The sequence below is a fragment of the Neocloeon triangulifer genome, unplaced genomic scaffold (genome assembly GCF_031216515.1).
Source record: "Neocloeon triangulifer isolate White Clay Creek 2 clone unplaced genomic scaffold, ASM3121651v1 ptg000011l, whole genome shotgun sequence".
Taxonomy (NCBI): Eukaryota; Metazoa; Arthropoda; class Insecta; order Ephemeroptera; family Baetidae; genus Neocloeon; species Neocloeon triangulifer.
This window is the reverse complement of record NW_026775553.1, coordinates 3,695,816-3,713,933: the sequence shown is the minus strand read 5'-3', so window position 1 is coordinate 3,713,933 and position 18,118 is coordinate 3,695,816. Positions and strand designations below refer to the sequence as shown.

The 18,118-nt window shown below is 37.8% G+C and overlaps 1 protein-coding gene across 5 annotated transcripts; it reads left to right on the top strand.

Moving 5' to 3' along the window:
• Positions 1–157: 157 nt before the first annotated feature.
• LOC132196034 (S phase cyclin A-associated protein in the endoplasmic reticulum) lies at positions 158–17,770 on the top strand. 5 transcript variants are annotated; one of them, XM_059618410.1, is made up of 26 exons: positions 158–291; positions 646–771; positions 823–969; positions 1,021–1,124; positions 1,178–1,324; positions 1,378–2,022; positions 2,090–2,191; positions 2,406–2,592; positions 2,650–3,178; positions 3,234–3,324; positions 3,382–3,493; positions 3,545–3,735; positions 3,789–4,001; positions 4,055–4,281; positions 4,333–4,558; positions 4,615–4,847; positions 4,902–5,091; positions 5,144–5,256; positions 5,312–5,435; positions 5,487–5,550; positions 5,608–5,710; positions 14,194–14,328; positions 14,501–14,741; positions 15,033–15,191; positions 17,134–17,304; positions 17,363–17,770. In XM_059618410.1, exons 2-26 carry the CDS (start codon positions 663–665, stop codon positions 17,468–17,470), a joined length of 4,671 nt encoding a protein of 1,556 aa, XP_059474393.1. In that variant the 5' UTR covers positions 158–291; positions 646–662; the 3' UTR covers positions 17,471–17,770. The 5 variants fall into 5 exon arrangements, with proteins under 5 accessions (XP_059474393.1, XP_059474392.1, XP_059474391.1 ...); XM_059618409.1 differs by having other exon boundaries at positions 2,388–2,592; XM_059618408.1 differs by having other exon boundaries at positions 2,385–2,592.
• Positions 17,771–18,118: the final 348 nt, after the last annotated feature.

Below are 18,118 nucleotides of genomic sequence, written 5' to 3'. Positions count from 1 at the left end.
TGTTGTTAAATAAAAGATAAATTGATTATTAAAAGGTAAAAACACGGAAACCTTGAGAAATTATTGTTTTAGAGTTAAACTTTTGAATGAATCTGATACATTAAATTTTTATTTAAAAAAGCCTTAACCTCAAATATTAGAACCTCCTTGCTGCACTACCCACTCACCTGATCAAAATAAAAATGATGTCAGATGTCAAAACATGAATGCATCTGGTCAGATGTAAAAAGTCGACAACCTTTATTGACCAGATTTTCCATTATATTCAGTTTGGCTTGTAAATAAGCGGTGGTAAGTTTACCTCTTGAAACTGCATCACTTAAATTATTTCAAGGAATTGGTGCTTCTAGAAAAGAGAACAGAATCCATTAAATTTTGCATCTGCATTGGATCAATGAATGTCAGTTTACATTATGCACACATACATACATACATAAATAATACTCTGACCATTTTTCTAAACAAGGTTTTAACATATAAAATATGATATTAAAAAGCACATGAAATAGATAAGAGAGAGTGCAAAAATGTCGAGAGGTGGTTAATGATTTGACATTAATACACTTACATACACACACAATAAAATCTTCTGGAAGTATTCAAGTCCATTAAAATTACAATAAAATATTTTTGTCTTGCTCATAGAATATAATCTTGCAACCATGGAAGAAATTCACCTACTTGTGCAAGATGAGGGCCTTTCCAAAAATGCTATCGCCTTCCATGTCCCTGTGGAGAATTTAATGTCACCCCAACCTGACTCAGACCCTGGTTTGTTTTATTGCTGTTTTCAAATTCGAAATTAAATCTCCTTTGTTTTAGTCAAAGTCTTGAAAAAACCTCCCGCTACGCCAACTCGACTGGACCAGAAAAAAGAAATTGATCCAAAGCGGTCGAAGAGGAATTCAGAATGTCTTGGGCAAGGCTGTCGAACACGTTCTGCTTCAGCAGGGCGAGACAAGAAATCAGGTGATCTTTCCTTTTTAAAACACTTGCATTCTTTACTCAAATTCATTTCAGAAATGCGAGATGTCTACTGGAGCATGCTGGTGAGAAATTTTACAAGAATGATTGAAGATGTCTTCCAAACTTGTGAAAAGACAGACAGCGTTCCTCACTGCCAAGTAAAACTTAATTATAACTTTAAGTGTATGAAAACTAATGCAATTTCTCTCAGAGTATTGTCCTTATTTTGGAAAACTCGTTACGGGACTTCAAGAATCTTGTTTCGTGGATGGAGCTTAAGTGGAAGTATGAAAATACACCTGTGAAGGAGAGACCTAAATCACTAGCTTGGGAAGTCAGAAAGTCCAGCCCGTGCACTGTAAATTTTTCCAATTTTCATTTTAATAATAGTTTTAATGTAATAAATTATAGATTAATCGATCCCCAAGTGAAAATTATTGGACCCCTGAAGAGATGAAGAAATTCGAGAGCTTCTCAAAAACCAAGACTCCAAATAGAAACCTCAACTTTAACTCGTCCGAGTTTGAAAATGCGCTGAAGGAAATCAGAGCTGCTGAAAACGAGAAAGACAAGCAAGAAGTGGCAAAGGAAGATGGACCTCCGGAGCCCTCCATCTCTGAAAACAGCTCGGTTGTCATTGGTGACGCCACCTTTCCCTCAGTATCTTCTCAAACTGACCTCGAAGATGAAGCTGCAACTGTCAGCGAAGAGTTTGAGGTCACGCCTATTAAAATGGAGGGCAGTTGTCAGACTGACGAAATTGACCTGGAGAGTCTTGGTCCATTGGAAACCACCAAGGAAGAGGAAAAGCTAAAAGTTCCTCCTCGGCCTGCACTTGTGAAGCCAACCGTGGCCTCTTCTTTGAGCCAAAGAGTCCCTTCGAAACCTGCAGGCAGGGGCAGAGCTATGCCTGTGACGCCCACAGCTCCTCAACTCCGAACAGCCCGGAGCATTTCAGACTCCAGGAGCAACGCCTTGTCCTATCCGATAAGAACCCAAGTTAAGCGCCCTGTTGATCTGAAACCGTTTCCAACCTCAGCACCGGCAGTTCGGACGGTGAGTGTTATTTTTTAGTAAAAGGCCACACCTTCGGCAATTTCAAACTTAACCACTACTTCGTTAGAATCCTTCTCGTTTGGGAATCACCACTGCTTCCACTTTACCAAGTAAGCCTAACTTGGGTCTGGTTCGAGGGGTCAGGAGCAAATTGTCAGATATCGACCAGGTATCGTCAGAGTGCTTTGCATGACTTTCAAATTCTCTCTTAAGCATGTTTCTAAATTTTTAAATTCTCTTTTTAGAACTTAAATTTGTCAAAATAAAACAAGCATTATTATTTATTCTGCAAATTTTCATGCTTTAAAAAAAATTGATTACTTGTATAAATTTGTAAAGATTTATTTCTTCATCTAAAACAGCAGAAATTTGTGGGCCGACAGAACCAAGAGTTTGAACATCCAGAGCTTGCAGAACGCAGCAATTCTAGCAGCTCAATAAACAGTTCCTCCAGTAGGAGCAGCTGGGCCGACAAAGTCAAAGGTCCGTTGAGCGCACTCGCAACAACAACCGAAGTTCGTTCTGTTGAAGATCTCTTACTTAAGTCTAAAGACGCCACATCACCTGAAGGTTTAAAAAAAATTGTGAACTCCTCTTTGATAATTATGTTTGAACCTTTTTCTTTAGACGAAGGATGGAAAATGGTCAAGACCCGCTCTCGCCTCAAAATTTCGCCTGCTGGGAAAGTAGACAATCTGAGGAGAAGCGCTACCATCATCAAGAGCAGCCAAGACCTGAATTCAAAATCAAATTTGTTCCCTAAGAACAGATTCAATCAACCGTCTTCAGCTCGGTCTCTGCCCTCTCTGTCCCTGAATTTGGGAGAGAAAAGTGAACCTGCTTCCAAAAAGCCAATTTCGAGAGCACAACTTACCAAGCCAGAGAGGAAAACCGCACCAAGTGTCACAAAACAAGCAGCAAAACCAAAGTCTTCTGAAATGAAGAGTCCCAAAAATACAGCAAATCCAAGAATCTCCAAAGAATCCCCCTCCGAAAAACCTGAAGATAAGAAAAAAGAAGAGAATGTTGAGATGTCTGAGGCAGTTCTCCTCATGCCTGAAGCTAATTTACTCAATGGGAAAGTCAGTCCAGTCATGTCTGAATGTGAAGCTTCACCAGAACATGCTGCCAAAAGTGAAAAAGGCGATTCAGACAGGTTTTCATTATGCAACACAAGTATTATTTTTTTCCTGATTAAAAATTAAATATAGGGAAGAGGAAGAAAAGCTCAACAGAGAAACTGAAGAATTGAACCAGGAGGAGGCAAGACTTGAAAGAGAAATCAAGGAGCTGCAAACAGAGGTTTGACCATTGTTTTTGCTGCGCTTTGTTAAGTAATAATTTGTCTTTTAACTTTAGTATGATGACATGGAATCTAAACCAGTTGATTCACATTCAAACGAGGATGACGTTGAGATTACCGATTGGTATGAACTTTGTGAAAGAGAAAATCAAAGTGAATCATTGCAAGGTGTGTTTCATTATTGTGGTTACATTATTTATTGATCCATCCATCTTTTAGCTTTAGATGAAGTAAAAGATTTGGCGTCTCACCCTGAGCGAATCATAGACCTTCATCAAAAACTGTCCTCACCTTCAAGACGAAAGATTAATAACGAGAAGACTTTTTTGGAAAAGCAAGAGAGCGCTCATGAAAAAAGGCAGAAGTTCTTAGAGGAGTACAAAAAGAAAATCCACGAGCTTGACAAAAAGGTTCATATTAATTTTTTATAGATTGAACAATTTTAATTACATGCCAATTTTAGATTCAAGAAGTGCAAGTGGCAAAAGAACTCAATAACACGCTGAAAAGGGATAAAATTCAACAAAAATTGAAGCGAGCAGATGAAATTCGCAATAGGTTATTGGAAGAGAAAAAGCGTAAGGCGCATGATGAAGAAGAAAAAGGCAAGGAGATTGCTTTCATAGTATCTTTGGAGGCGCAGAACAAGCGGCACGACTACTTTGTACAAAAACAGGTCAATAATAACATGCCTATTTTACCATTATGAGCCTAATTAAGATACTTTAGGAAGAGGAGGATAGGCTCCAAGGAATACACGAAGAGAGGCAGCGAAGACAGGAGGAGAAAGCGGCCAAGAAGGCTGCTGCGGAGGAAAGAAAGAAAAATTTAGATGCGGAAAGACTGGCCAAAGCCGAGAAAATAATGGAAAAGTGGAGAGTGACAGAGGAGCGGATAGACAGAGAGCAGCAAGAGAAAGAGAAAGAAAGGCTTGAGCAGGCCCGAGAAAAAGCTAGGTATTACATCAGAAAAAAATTTGAAAATTCCCTCACTTAAAAATATCACAGGGATCGCGAGGAACGGCAAAAGGCCAGGGAAGCCACGCAAAGAGCAACTCAAGAAGAATTGAAAATTAAAATTCAGGCCAAGCAAGAGGAGTCTGCGAACAGACGAGAAGAAAATTTGGAGCAGATCAAGCAAAGGGCTCTCGAGTGCTGCTTTTTCCGCACAGATGTTGCGCCACGACTTGCGCCTTACGAAACTCACAAGCTGTGCACTCTTTGCAATGTTTGGGTAGGTCATTCTTTTTTTACCTTTTTATAATGATTACAATTTATATCCTTCATCAGATTGGGTCTGATGTGTATTTGGTGAGTCATCTTAGAGGCCGGCAACACCAACAAGCTGTTAAAATGCAACTCGGTGGCAAAGATGTAAGTCGAGAAGAATTGGAAGTGTTTAGCCTGAAGCACATTGAAGAGGCTCCTGCAAACAGCACAGATACAAAATTGGAGCTGGACAAGGAACGACAGAGGGCGCTCAAGAAGAAATTCAAAAAGATTCGTTTGAGGATGATAGCAAAGTAATCAAATTTGTTAAATGAATCTGCGGAGACTTATTTTTAATAACAAAATAGGGGACAAGAGTTTGAAAGCAGCAGAGTAGCATCAGCAATACCAGACTCACCATCAAAGTCGAGAATCCAGAAATGCCTCAAGGATATTGAGAGACTCTTCAATGCTCAGGGGAAGGGTTTGTGGAGTGACCCTGCCATCACTTCTCTGGAAAGGGCTTTGTCGGAAATCTGCCGAATTTTTGAGAAAAAGGTAAAAATCTTTATATTTAATTTTCAATATCTAATAATTATTATGAAAACAGATTCCTTCCGACAAACTTGTCTTCCTCAATTTGGGAGGCATTAACTTTCTGTCGGACTTACTTGCACTGGCCATGGAGAGCTCAGCAGGATCTCCACTTTTTATTCCAATCAAGTAAAATGCTGAATTTTAATTGCAGAGGGTCATATTTTTAATTGCTCTAATTTAGGTGCTTCATGACACTTTGCAATGCATTTACTCTAGGATGCACAAACTCTGAAAACAACTGCCGCTACGTTGTTCTGAGCAATAAAATCAGTGCCATCATGGACCTTCTTCTTCACAGATTGACCGTACGAAAAAGATGGTTTCCAAAATATTTTTTACTTAAAACCAATTTGCAGAACACCATTCCTCAAAAACCTAGAAGTGGATCTTCTTTGGCTATTTGCACGGACAACTTTGCGGGTAAAACTTATTCCGAACTTTTAAATTTAATTCATCATTTCTGTTTTTCTTTCAAAGGTTCTTTAATGAATCTGCTTGGAATGATCTTGGAGCAAGCTGTGCCGGGAGCAGTGAACCAGAGCGATGATCAGTTTGTTCCGCGCCTGCAAGATGTTGTGAGGTAGGGAGAATTTTTGCTTCTTTGAAGTTTCCTTTCCTGCTCCTTCTTTTGCCAACTTTTAATTTGATTTTGCTAAAAGAATTTAATTTCATTTGGTAAAAGATTTCCCTCTGCTCACTCCGTCGGTATCAGATTGGTTATTTTTGTGAGCCCGTGTGTGTTTCTCTGAGCGCGGAAGGAAATCTTGTTTACTTGGGGCAAACAGCGCAGTCTCAACTTTTAATAGGAAACATGAGGGATCAAATCTTAATTGAAGAGCATGTTACATTTTACATTAAAACCAGAGAAACTTTAGCTTTGGCAAACAGCCAAGTTTCTTTTAAAAGAGGAGAAGCTGCCTTTGCTGGGGAGAAATTCTCCAAGCGTTTAAAATGATTTTTACTGCGCGCTCTTCTTTTTATTTGCTCAGCGCTGTCTTTCTCGCTTTTCAAAATTTTTGTACACAAAGATGATGATTGAGTTCCCGCTCCTGCTGCAAAGAAAAAAAAACTAAATTTATGTATCCAATCTCTGCGATTTCAGATTCAAACGGATTAAATTAAAATCCATCGGGGCGTGACGCAAGACTAATATTTTGTTATATTTTACACACGAAAGCTTTCAGCAGTCTGACTGCTGAATATGTGTGTGCGCGCGTTAATCCGCAGCTGATGCACTCACGCCCGGCCTATTGATGGAAATAAAAGTAGTTTTTCTGCCCCGGCTGGCGATTATGCATTAAAATCCCACAGCGACTCGGGGGCACTGCAGCTTAACTTTGCCAGCCGGCACTTTCACGGGTCGACTCTTCTTGCATGGGAACCTCAGCAGCAGTTCATCTTTTGCAAATCACAGAAGATGCATTCCGACGAAGCCGATACCTGCATTTTTCCTAATTTTTATTCAAAATAATAATTATATAAAAAAAACTGCAGAGGAGTAGGGAAGGAGTGAAGGTGAACACGCAAACTTAATGCGTCTCGGTGATTAATCACAATGAATGTCATGTCTGGCGCTAATTAAAATCAGTGTTTCCGAGAGAGGACGAGCAAACTTTGTCAAAGCTTCTACCTGGCCACAGTAATTAGCATAATTATCCAGTCCGTTATCATAGCAACAAACAACTCAAAGTTTGTGTTCATAACAACATTGTCTCTTTATTTAAATTAATTCATTCTCTTTATGATAACGAAAGGAGAAATCAAAGCCTTTTTTAAAAAAGAATCAACTAGTTTATTGAAAAAAAAATTGTTGCAAAGAGTTCATTTGTATGAGGAATAATTTAATTTTTTTAATTATAAAATTATTTTTTCTCCGCTTATTTCAATGCACAATTTGCTTATATAACATTGTTGTGCGTCAGCCCTTTTTATCAGCGCAAATTTTTTCCGCGCTCAGATTTGTCATTAGCAGTCTGCTCGACATTATTATCAATCGCAGCCGCGGCAAAAAACCGACGGCTTCAAGTCATGCAAGGTGATAATGCGACGCGCCAGACAATCACGCCACACAAAAGTAAATAATGTCGCACGCGGCCTGTATTTTTTCATCCGAGTTATTCAAGGGAGGGACGGAGGAAAATTTATTTTAATCGGAAGTCGGCGCCATTTCGGCTAAAAGCAGCGCGGGAGGAAGTGTGTTTGCTCAAATTGCATGTTCGCATGTTGTCTTTTCTTGCTCACATGTTGACATTGAGTTTACGCTCGCAATTATCTCCAGGAAATTGAATTTTAATCGCTTCATTGCGATTAGGAAATTTCCTGAAATTCCCTTTAGCAATGTAATAAACATTTCTCAGAAAATTCTAAAGAGCGTCCCGATTTAATTTTGTAATTTTAACATTAATTTATTATTATTTTTAAAGCTTAAGCAAATTCAAAATTTTATTCAATTGTGTTCATTATTTGGTTATTTTTTCACTGGAAAACACTAAATCAATTTTATTTTGAAATATAAAGAGAGTAAAAATTTTGAAACAAAACAGCAATTTTTAACTTGGGTAAATTAAAATTAAAATTGCGTGCTTTTTATTTAACATAAGAGTCATAATTTACTGCCAGATAAAATTTATCAGTCCAATTTAATTGTGGCCGTTGTGTGCAGTTAATATCAGTGCACACAAGTCGCACCCCAGTTCGCTTGTTGTCGCAGGATGACCCCAGAGGTCACACAGGGAAGAGGTGGTCGCCGTGCATTAGTCTCCGTGGTTACCTGGCAAAACACGAGTACAGCCCTATTGAATTACGGCGTTACGAAAAAAACAACAACAAACACGGCCAGTTCAAATAATACGAAAAAATTCACTAGCGAGTATGCGTTTATTCAAATAGTAATAATGCGCGAGTGCTGCGATAACAATAACCATTATCTTGATCAGGAATGTTTTGATCGCCGCGTGCATGTTTACTTTTTATTTGGCAACTGAGCTCGTGAGGTTTTGTCATGGAACGCGACACGGTTGGTTTGAGTAGATCAATTTTTAACTATTATTTATTTTTCGGAGCAAACATTTTTAGTTGCAAATGAATGTTTATTGGATCCACACAACATGAACTCGTAAACATGAATAAATTAAATAAACGATAAATTAATTATAAATAATTTCTGTATTCAAAAGTCAACCAATTTTAATTTTTATTATATTTCCTACCAGCGATTTTGCCAATTTATTAGCTTTTGAATTAAAAATTTTAAACTAATTAAATCACAAGTATCCAAGGATTCATTATTTTTTCAGTTTCACTTTCATTTTAAAGATACTACCAAATTATCATTTTTTTTATATTTTCTTCATTTTTTACTCCAAGCATTTGTTTGTAATATTAAACTCGACTTTGTGGTACTTTTCTCTTTATTTACTAATAACTGTTTGTGCAGTGAAAGCGATGATCAAACAATTACTCCGGCCAATCAAGCGCCACATGTGCGCTTGCAATGAATAAATAAGTGCGATGTGCCCGCGGCGCAATTCAACAAGAGGTCTTGATTACAAACGCCGACAAACAACCCTTTTTGCGGCCGGAGTTGCGCATTTGACGCATCCATCCACCCTCGCAGCTGCGATTTTTATTATTGTCGGCTTTATCTTAATTAGGCAATATTTGGCGTCGAGACAAATCAATCATTCCCCAGATACATTTATAACCCTTTAGAAGGCAATCAATCAAACGCGAGCGCGACAGTCAGAGATGAATTATTATTGGCCCGGCAGTTGGCTTTACTTTATGGGTGCGATTCATTTATCTGAATGGTTGAAATTTCCAGGAAGAGCATCCAACCAACAATAAATACAATAAATAAAGCATGTAACAATGTAGGATTTACTTCATATATTTTGCTATAATATCCTTTGAATTGAATATTGACCACAAAAAATAGATGAGACTTTGCAGAATGAAGTGTTTTACGTATAAAAAAGGTGATTCTGAAATGTTCAAGTAACGTTGACCAAAAATAATTTCTTTTTAAGGTTTCATCGTCTCTCATTTTAAAACCATGTTTTGGAAATTTTGCTTTTCCACTTTCTTTAGAAATTTTCAAAAATTTTGGACTTGTGGATTTTTATTGAAACGCCAGCAGGGTGGCAACAGTTTTCAGACAATAATCACGTTAGGCGAGTTCCGGACCGCTGCACCTGCAGCTAACCCCAGAGTCTGCCTGGGAGCTGCTCGCACGGCTCTCCTCCGAGATTGTCAAATCGAGTTAGCCAAAAATGGGGCCCGTGCACAGAAAAGTTAAGCCAAGGTGACTGGCTGGTCGCATAACTCGATTTTGGTTCGCTTTTTCAGCGTAATCGAGTTTGTTCGCGGCCTAATTAAATCTCAATCTCGCCGTTATTATTTTAGCCGCGAGTGTCACCGATTGATAGAGAGAGAAATATGAAGAAAGAGGCACATCATCGCGCGTCGTACAAATAATAATTTGTTTGCCGACTTTGATATGATAACAGGGCTTGATCCGCGGCCAAACAGCCATGTCAATCTTGTGAGCTGCGCGATCCGTCGGCGATAAGCCGACTGATGCACTTGATCCCGCGCCGAGCTGCAAAACACGGCCCATCTGTCGCACCTCCTGTCCATCGATCCGGTTACACATTCAAATTCGATATACCCCCGAGTGTTTGTGTCTCTTGCACAACGCTTCGAGTTTCATTCAGAAACAGTTCGATTGAAATTTATCTTTAATACGGATTTTGTAACAAAAAATCTTGATAAAAATACCAAAACTTTTGTTTTCTTTCTATAATTCTCTCTTTATGTTTCACATAAACTTCTCTTCGTTTTAAGAAATAAATTTTGATAGATATCGTTCCGGAATAGCTTGGTAAATTCTTTATTTTTCCTACTTATTTAATTTAAAATTAATTTAAATTTTATGAAAACTTTATTTGAATACAAAGGAAATATGAAAAGTTGAAATTTTATAATTTCATTATTTGAGATTTATTTCAAATTTAAACAAATTGAAAAGCTAAAAATAACATTATAATAATTATACATTGAATAGAATTTTACTTCAATCGTTTCATAAGTTTTTATTTTAACATTTTATATAATATTAAAAAATTTGAAATTCCATAAAAAAATATTTTTTTAAATTTACTTAATAATTTGAGAATTTATTTTATCCTTTGCATTTTTTAATTTTTGCATCATTTAATTTCTTAAGCACATGCCAATCGTCCAGCATACTCCTCCCTCTTGATCATCCCCTGCTCACCGCACAATCAAAAAGTCAAACAATAATTTGTTTGCCGAAGGACGAGCGGCCTGAGCGGGTTGCAGCCTCGGGCTCTGTAAATAATAGCCAATCGACGAGAGCAAGTGTAATTAACATGGGCCGCAAAGAGGCCGCTCAACTGTTTGCCCAGGCCCATCAATAAGCAATGAAAAAACGAGCCGCCGCCGATAGAGAATCAAATCAATACAAACACATCCCTGCAGCATTCGGCGCCTAGATTAAAATCAAACACTGCAGCTTTGCGGTGTGGGCCGCGGAGGGGGCGGCAGGGCCCCCTGGGAGCCCGTGGCACAACATCGGCAGCCGCCGCGCATAAAGACATTAACGAGGCTGATTGAATTAAACTCAATCCCTCTGCACAAACATCAGCTGACAACTGAATTACTCGTTCGCTCCTCTCCGATCCACATCCCTGCAAAGTGGCGCGGATAAGGGGCCAATTATTATTGGCGCGTGTTTGCTTAGCCGATGGGAAATTATTGCTGCCGCAAGATCGAATAAAAGAGAAGAGCGATGCGTGTTCGCAATCATCGCTTTAATCGTTCCGCAGACGAATTGTTCAAAACTGCATTTTATTAAGGCTAGGCAACCGTTGGGGCTTCCTTGCTCAGCGTGCTGCATACATCGAGCATAATTTATTTAATGAGCCCAAACTTGTGTTCAAATCTCTAAAAGCTTCAAATTTTTACGTAAATACACACAAGTGTTAATTTATTTTCAATGGAATATTATTTTTAACCTTTACTAACATATTTTTTTTCAATTTTGAATTTTATAAATTAATATTTTTAAAACTTTGGTTTTTTTATTCAAAAGTTTTTAAATAATATTGGTACAATTTCCATAAATTATGTAAAGATTAACAGTAATTTTAATCCAACGAATTGACTCGCCTACAGAATGCTGAAAATAATGTGAAAGACAATCTTGAATTCTCAACAGTTCATGCAGGATTCCTTTTTTCTCTCTTCGCCTGCTTTCTTTTGTTTCCGGGCTGAATTTTCCCCTTCGGCTGCACGGCTTTTGCCTCGACTTATTCCCATCTTTGACAGAGAAAAAAAGCGGCGTTTCAGAAACGAATTTCGGTCTCGCCGAGCTTTTCTTTGCGCCGTGATTTTCCCGAAACACGCAAAAATGCTGCCGTCCCCGCCCCCGTGTGTACTCGATGCTTTATTGAGGGGGCTGAACTCTTGGCTCCCTCGTACACTTGCTGATGCATTATTTAAGGGTGTGCCTGCCGTGCCAACCAACCCTCCCTGCTTTTATTTTATCTCGGCGCTTTCGCTCTCTTTCACTGTGCGCGCGCGATCCACCAACATTTTCATTGCTAAGTGAATGCCAAGCACATCATCATCATGCTCTGCTCGCTTTTGATTTTCATTACTTTTTGTGTTGACACTCCTCCTCTCTTTTTTTCAATAATGCGACAGCGCGTTTGTCGGGCTGATGATTCTCTCATTGAGACATTAATAATCAGTGATGCACGCACCACCGGTCGCCGCCGCGTTTATTTGCCAAGAAATCTCGTCGCGCTCCACTGCAACTAACTGCGCCAAAGTGGAAAAGGGGTGCTGCTGGAGCAAATTGTTGCGCACTAATTTTATATAAAAACCGAGTTTAGAGTAATCAATGGTTTAGAATTTAATTAAAATATGTAATTAATTGCTTGACTTTAAATTTCTATATTGGTTTGCTTTAATTGAAAAAGTGCAGTTCCTCGACAGGTTTTGTGAGTAGTTTATTTTTTTTATAGGAATAAAATATAGATATGAAACATTTAACGACACACAAAACTTTTTTTTTTTCAAAATAAAACAACTATCAATCACAAAGAAATTCTCCTACAAATTGCAATTTCTAGGCTATGCTTTGTTAATTCAAGTCAGGACTAGTCTTTATTGATCGTCCATAATTTATTTGCTGGCATTTCCTTTGAAATATTACTGATTTTGTAATTGCTCATAAATTAAAAAAAAAATATATATATATATTAAAAATAGCACCGTTCTTGCCATTTACTTGAGAAAATCGATATAACTTATTCACTGAAACCTGTAGATTTTATTTTTTGAACCTGCTAAGCAAACATGTCAAGAAATAATACATTATACAAATTTTACGATTATTTTTTTATGACGAAAGAGTAAAAATTTCCTCATTCAATTTGAATCTCATCTCCATGAAAATCAAATTAAGGAGCAAACCAAATCAAGCGTCTCTTTCGCTCTTTCATTTTGAAATGAAAACTGCTGAGAATGTCCAAGTTTCATATATAAATTATATTCAGCTTGAGCAAACAGCGCGCGCGAGTAGCTTCCATCTTTGGCCGTGGAAATTAATTCGGAGCGCGAATTGGAGAAATGATAATTAAGCGTGTTTACATAAAAGCGTGTCGGCGGGGAATCATAGAATTTCCAATTAAATTCGACTTTCTCCAGCAGCGCCAGAGAGGCTCCACCACCGGCGTAAATTATTTAACATGCAACTCGGCGCACAGAAACTCTCTCTCATATTATACATCATCATCACATATGAACTTGTGAATAATAAATCAACCCCGTGCGTACATGTGAGTGAGTTTTGAGCTCTCTCTCTCTCTCTCTCTCTCTCTCTCTCTCTCTCTCTCTCTCTCTCTCTCTCTCTCCCTCATCCCTCGGTGCGGATGCATCAGGTTTTACTAATGACGCCAGCGAGTTGGTCGTGCTCTGATGTCAATACCGGCACCACAAAGAATTTTTCATTCGCCCTCGCCATTTTGAGCACGCAAATTATTTTTATTTGTGTGTACGCTGCAAAAATGTTGCTGCTTATCAAAGGACTGTTATCGTTTTTATTTTTCGCTTTGTGAATTTTTTCGCAGTCTGTTTGTCGTTGCGTCGGAAAAGAGAACGCAAAACAAACACGCGCCTTTGCCGAAAACTCCTTGCGAAATTTTGCGCGTATTTGCGGTTGCTTGTTTGTTGTCGGTCGCGCAAGCAAAGCGATATTGGAAAAGGGGAAATTTATTTTTCTGCCTCTGCGAAACGCGCGAGGTTAAAATTTAATGGAATGATAAATAACGCTCGCGTGTTTTATTTGCGCATACGCAAGATAAATAATCGTCGTCCCGCGCCAAACTCATTTTCCGCGCGTCTCTCTGAAAATGCGTGTTCTGGGAATACGCACATTTTTCTATTAACGTTTTTGCCGATTTTCGTTTGTTGGCTTTCAAGATTGGTCTCAGCTTAAACGTGTCTAGACTAGAATATTAATATTTGCCTAAAACTTAAACTAAATCATTTCTAAACTAGAGAATTCTGAAAAATTAACGATGAAAAATTGCCCATATCAAGAGATGAGATAACTGGAAAATAAAATAAAAATATTAAAAAAAACTTCCTCTTCAGCAATATTAAGAAAATCATAAATAAACAAACTCCTGTTCAAGTCACCTGGTATGCTTTGAAAGTCCTAGAATTTGACTCTAGGTGAAATGAATTATTTGTTCTCAATATTTAATTAAAAAATTATTTTCATTAAAATTATAACTAAATAATAAAAGGTTCTCCATTATTTTTAAGATTCTTTTTTACTGTTTGCTAATCAAAATCAATATCTCTGATATTTTATCTCCGCCTTCATAAAGAAAGAAGTTGAGAAAAGTTTTACCCGTTAAAATGTGACTTGCACAAATTGAGAAGTTGCTCGAGCTGATCCGGCGCTTGCATATTCATGACTGATTGATCTCAACATCGTTACCGAAAATTTGCATTTTGCTGTTGCAGCTATGCTGTGTGCATGGGTTTGTTGGAGAAGTTGGCCGCGTGCTGCAGCTCGGTCCGAGATCCGATCGACGACGACCCAAGCAGCGCCGCTTTTCTGCTTTCCACCCTTCGCCTCCTGAGATCTCTGGTCGCTTGGTAAGATTTAGCTTTCCAATTAAAAAAAAATAACTTTTATTCTTTAGATTATGAATGAAGAAATATTAATTTGGAAATAAAAATATAAACAAAATAATTTTTAATTTTTTTTTGTTATAAAATGAAAATATCATAAGTAAGAGGATAATTTTTATTTTTTATTATTTTGCAGTGCCAGGACAGGTGGAAGCGGTGCCATTAGGCAAGACGTGTCCCAATTAGGGGCCACCCTGCGAATAACTGAGTTGATGGGCGGCGTGTCCATGTTGTACGGGATGCTTTTGCACCAGGGGGCGCCGCCTAGGACCGGTTCGGCGCCGCCACCCCCTCTTCCGGCGCACACGGTGTCCGTGGCCGTGGAGACGCTGCGGCTGCTGCAGGAGGTGGCCGAGATGGACCTAAATCTCTTCCAGGTCAGTTTTTATGTTTTTAGTTTCAAGTGAAAAAGTCGAGGCGAAACAAATCAAACAAAGCGGGTTTAATTAAAAGGGCTGGATGGCAAGCAAGCAAGCAACCCTTTCTGTTTGGCTTTCAATATTTGGACTGCGGTAATTGAATGAATTAGCTGCGCCGGCAGAGAAACTCAAGTGGGCTCTCCGCTCGCTTTTAATTATTGTTTCGAGTGCTTAAAAAATCTTTGCGTCTCGGATTTGAAGAATCTGCAAACAGACGCAGAGTTGAGTGTTATTTTTTGCGATCGGCAGGGCGTGCTGGGCGCAGAAGGGATGTCGCTGCAGTTCCGCCACTTGGCCAGCTACCTCCTCTGGGCCTGCAGCAACGTGGAAACGCAGGAGTACGAGGAGTTGCTGCAGGGGGTCATCAGGATCGTTGGATTCTTTGCTGTCAGGAATCATGACAATCAGGTACGTTGATTTAAATAAATGTCTAAAAATCAAGTTCAATTATCAAATATATTTGACATTGTAAAATTTGTCTGCATTTTTAAAAAGAAAAATTCTTTTTTTTTTCAAAATTTTCTTTAAAATTAATTTTTTTTAGCAAACTTTTACACCATTTTGCACAACAAATTTAATAGAAAAACGGCAGCATCAGCATAAAAACATGAATGTGAAAATATTTTTGTAATTAACTTGATATTAATTTAAATACTTATTATATTATTGAAGAAACAAATCCTTATTATTGATCCTTGGATGGTGTATTTTAGTGGCATGTTTGTGCCATTTTATTGGCTCCTGTGTAATTTTGATACGACATCCCATATTGGAGTTCACAAAGCATTTTCATTGGTGGAAAAGCCAAAACGCAAAATGAAAATTAAATTTTAAACCCACGGCCGTCAACACGAATGAACATGCCGCGAGTTTAATTAAACACAAACAGGGCTAGCGTGGAAACAAATTTTTAAATTTCCCAAAGTAATTTGTCGAGCGCCGTGAATAATTTAGCGCATTCTGGTTCACGAATTCGCATTTGTGTGCCAATTGACACACGGCAAATAAAATATTGAAAATTGAATTTGCGAGCGCGCGCGCGGTTGAATGGACGCGCGGAATTAAAACGAATTAATTTGGCAGCAGCGACGAGCAATTTGCTCTTGTGTGCGAGTGGGTATTTGCATTAGGTGGGCGGCATTAGTTTTAATTAGCAAACACGCTCGCAGCCAACCAGCCTGTGTATTGATTAATTAGCTCGACTGCTGCAGCATCCGCTAATTAAATAATGCGCGACCGGCGAAATGTATTTCGCTCTCTCGGAAACAACGTGTCTGTCCGTTATTTAATTATGATTCACACGCGGTCTGCGAGGACAATCATTTTCAGCACGCACTCAGCTCACCTACGATTAATTCGCATTGTTCTACACGCGACAAAAACAATTTCAAAAGCCTGGATTTTTCAACTAGTTATAATGAAATCTTTAAATTTTTCAAAAAGGAATACATATTTGTAGGACAAAGTTTAATTAATATTCTACAGTAGTTTATTCTTCACAAATACAGTCGAAAGTGTAAGAGAAAAAAAGATTCAAACAATCTGTTGCCTTCTTTAAAATTATTTAGAGGGTGTAAATTGAAATTATTGATTAAAATAAAATAATGTAGAATGGGAAAAGAAATTGAATTTGACTTGTTTGGAGAAAAATGAAATGAATTGAATTGAATTTAACTTATTTTCATTTGTTAAATGAAATGTGCCTTAAATATTCCAACCATTGATCTACAGACAAGTATGTTTTAAGATAAAAAAATTTTTGGGGAGAATTTTAAAATAAAATAATATTTTACAGTTAAATATGTTTCACAAATATGCAGTCAAAAAGAGCAAAAAAGAATTAAAACAATCTATAGCCCTTATTTAAATACTATGAGGATACATTATACATTAAAATTTTTAAATTAAAACGTAAAAAATTAGAATTAATAGTTTCAACTTGAATTTTCAACAGTTTTCATTTGTCATAAGTATTTAATGTTCTTTGAACGTTGAAATTTCAATGATTGATCTACAGTCACGTCTACAATCAATATCCATCCATCGGGTGGTCTGTTTGCATTTGGCCATTGCGTCACGCCACAGCCGTAAATTTGTCTCCGACCTTTTTTACGGGGGCCACACACTGATTACTATATAATTAAGATCGGAATTTCTGATACCCACGGAAGGCCCTGCCGCTGGGGACAGGAAATGAACTTATCTAGGAGACTCCATTCATTACTTTAGAACCTTTTTTACTTTAACTAATTATCTCTGAAAGATTCTACAGGTTGCAGGTGATATTTAAGCAGGTGGAAGATGCTGAAAAAAATTTATGCTGACCAATTTTTTTCGCATTTGTTTATAGACGACGATTCAGTCAGGTTTCACTCCGACGGTTCTCCAGCAGTTATGCAACCTGCCTATCCAGTACTTCAGCGAAGAGCGTCTGTCCGCCGTCCTTCTGCCCACCCTGCTTGCCTGCTGCTGGGAAAATGCCGAAACCAGAGCCGTCCTCGAGCAAGAAGTTGGTTTTGAGGTGAATTTTAAAAGAAAAATTCCATCTTTTTCAGAAATTTTACACTTTATGCATTCAGATGTTGCAGAGTTTCAAAGTTTCCGAGGCCGGCCAGAAAGACTCGATTGTCATCTTGCTGGACAGTCTGGACCCCAGCAAAGTCGAGTCGAAAAGCAACAAAACCTAAGCACAAAATGAAATCTATTCTCTTTTACTCTAACACTTAACATGAGATTGCATTCCATACGTTACTTAATTGTTGGCAACTCTGCTGATTACCATAATTAACCAAATTTTTAGGACCACTCAGTTCTAGTTCCTTGAAGACTGATGAGATTATGTTTATTACTTAAAATGCTTTTGAGACTAGCACACTGATTGTTTAGAAATTAGGTTTTTGATTTTATTTCAGTCAATCTCTACTCAAATACTAATTGTGATAAAAGAGATAATTATAGCACTTCAATTAATAAAACTCAATTCGTACCTCTAACATGTTTGAGCTTTAATTCCATCAAACCTATGAAAACTGTGAACACTTCAACTGGGAAAACTTATAAAATGTGCAGAGGTTTCAGAAATTGCACTCTATTCAATTTCTAAAATAGTTAATGGTCTTCAAATCTAAAGGCAGAAAAATAAGAAAAATTGATTGATGATATTAAAAAATTTAATTTTCATAATTTTTTTACTGAAGTTTGGCAACATTTTGAACTATATTGTATTTAAATATGTAAGAAATTTGATTTCTAATTTCTGAAATTAACAACAAATTCTCATCATAAGTTGTCGAGCAGATATTGTGGGGTAGTGGTGCGGACGCGAAAACGATTAT

Bases quoted from the DNA above. Each gene is read 5' to 3' on its own strand.
- LOC132196034 (XM_059618408.1), top strand. From the start codon at position 663: ATGGAAGAAATTCACCTACTTGTGCAAGATGAGGGCCTTTCCAAAAAT. The intron at 4,282-4,332 runs GTATTACATCAG...AAAATATCACAG, and splicing joins CAGGCCCGAGAAAAAGCTAG to GGATCGCGAGGAACGGCAAA. The intron at 5,551-5,607 runs GTAAAACTTATT...TTTCTTTCAAAG, and splicing joins TTGCACGGACAACTTTGCGG to GTTCTTTAATGAATCTGCTT.